General features: G+C 44.0%; 1 protein-coding gene across 1 annotated transcript in view; it reads left to right on the forward strand.

The window, feature by feature from the left end:
• The first annotated feature begins 213 nt into the window (after nt 1-213).
• las1l (LAS1 like ribosome biogenesis factor) overlaps nt 214-1,906 on the forward strand; it is a 6,540-nt gene continuing 4,847 nt past the window's right edge. The window contains exons 1-3 of the mRNA XM_060863522.1: nt 214-521; nt 1,352-1,477; nt 1,706-1,775. Coding sequence (XP_060719505.1) covers nt 376-521; nt 1,352-1,477; nt 1,706-1,775 — 342 coding nt within the window. The 5' untranslated portion in view covers nt 214-375. The remainder of the gene's footprint in view (nt 522-1,351; nt 1,478-1,705; nt 1,776-1,906) is intronic.

Raw genomic sequence — 1,906 nt, forward strand, 5'->3', positions numbered from 1 at the left:
ATAATTCGATTCACTTCAGCAGTAAGAGTCGATTCATAACAATGTTCTTAATAATCCGGACAAACCTTGTTTTTAAGTAGGCTGTAACCTACGGGTGATGTTGTTTAGAGTGGTGTATTTCCTGTATAAATAAATATGTAGATATTTATACACAAATAACTAAATAACGTAACAACTAAAAGATTCGACTCGTCACAAATGACACAACCCAGGTTTAAACGGCACACTGGCTCAAACCGGAAGTCTGTGCGGTCTTCATATCCCTAGTGTTGTTTGTTTCAGTCCACCTTTTGTTTGTTGTTTATTTATCTGTCTCGTTATCAGCAGCGCGCTGTTTATTAGTGCAGCGGACGCGACTGGAGCGTCAGTGTGGACATGAAGAAGAAGCGAGCGGAGAAACGGCGCCATGTTGTCGCCTGGATGAACAAAGCGGAGTGGGAGCAGGTGGTGGATTACCTGCACTCGCACGAGCCCACCTTACAGACGCACGCGCTGCAAAGGGTCAGCGCGTGGAAGGGCAGGTGAGGGGTGCACTGGGTGTCAATATACCCCCATTAGTGCACTACATAGGGAGCACATACTGTCTATATACCCCATTAGTGCACTACATAGGGAGCACATAGTGTCTATATACCCCATTAGTGCACTACATAGGGAGCACATAGTGTCTATATACCCCATTAGTGCACTACATAGGGAGCACATAGTGTCTATATACCCCATTAGTGCACTACATAGGGAGCACATACTGTCTATATACCCCATTAGTGCACTACATAGGGAGCACATAGTGTCTATATACCCCATTAGTGCACTACATAGGGAGCACATAGTGTCTATATACCCCATTAGTGCACTACATAGGGAGCACATACTGTCTATATACCCCATTAGTGCACTACATAGGGAGCACATAGTGTCTATATACCCCATTAGTGCACTACATAGGGAGCACATAGTGTCTATATACCCCATTAGTGCACTACATAGGGAGCACATACTTTATACCCCCATTAGTGCACTACATAGGGAGCACATACTGTCTATATACCCCATTAGTGCACTACATAGGGAGCACATACTGTCTATATACCCCATTAGTGCACTACATAGGGAGCACATACTGTCTATATACCCCATTAGTGCACTACATAGAGGTATATAGACAGTATGTGCTCCCTATGTAGTGCACTAATGGGGTATATAGACACCTATAACAGTGCAGGGTATTCAGTGTATAGACAGTATATCCAAAAATATCAGACACACCCTCCTCTTCCCCGAATGAAGCATATGCAGCAGTGCAGGGTATTCAGTGTGTGTGTGTGTGTGTGTGTGTGTGTGTGTGTAGGTTTGGGCCCAGTACTCCAGTCGCTGTAGAGAGCACAGCCAATCTGGTTCGCTGTCAGATTCTGGACCGGAGCGGGAAACTGGAGCGAGATGACCTGGTGTTGCTGTACGGCATGGCACTCACCAGGTGTGTGTGTGTGTGTGTGTGTGTGTGTGTGTGTGAAATAAACATATCATAACTCTTACACTTTTCTGTCAGAAAATGCCATAGAATAATTAGACCCTGTTTTTTGGTCTTTTCTGTAGAAGCACAGTGCTAATGCACAATCTGGTCACGATGTTCTTTAATATCGTAAATGTTTTTATTGTGTGTGTGTGTGTGTGTGTGTGTGTGTGTGTGTGTGTGTGTTTTCAGGTTTATTAATCTCATTCTGGAGCGAAAGCAAGGCCGAGTGGCCAAACCACTGCGACGCCTCGCCAGCACTGTGAGTGTGTTATAATTCCTCTGACACACACTTCACATAACCTATGTGTGTAAATAAATAACTGTGTGTATGAAATAAACAAATAGCTCCTTTAATTAGCTGTAATCATTTACACACTGTGTTTGTTGGAC

Source organism: Tachysurus vachellii, chromosome 26 (genome assembly GCF_030014155.1).
Source record: "Tachysurus vachellii isolate PV-2020 chromosome 26, HZAU_Pvac_v1, whole genome shotgun sequence".
In the NCBI taxonomy this organism is placed as follows: Eukaryota; Metazoa; Chordata; class Actinopteri; order Siluriformes; family Bagridae; genus Tachysurus; species Tachysurus vachellii.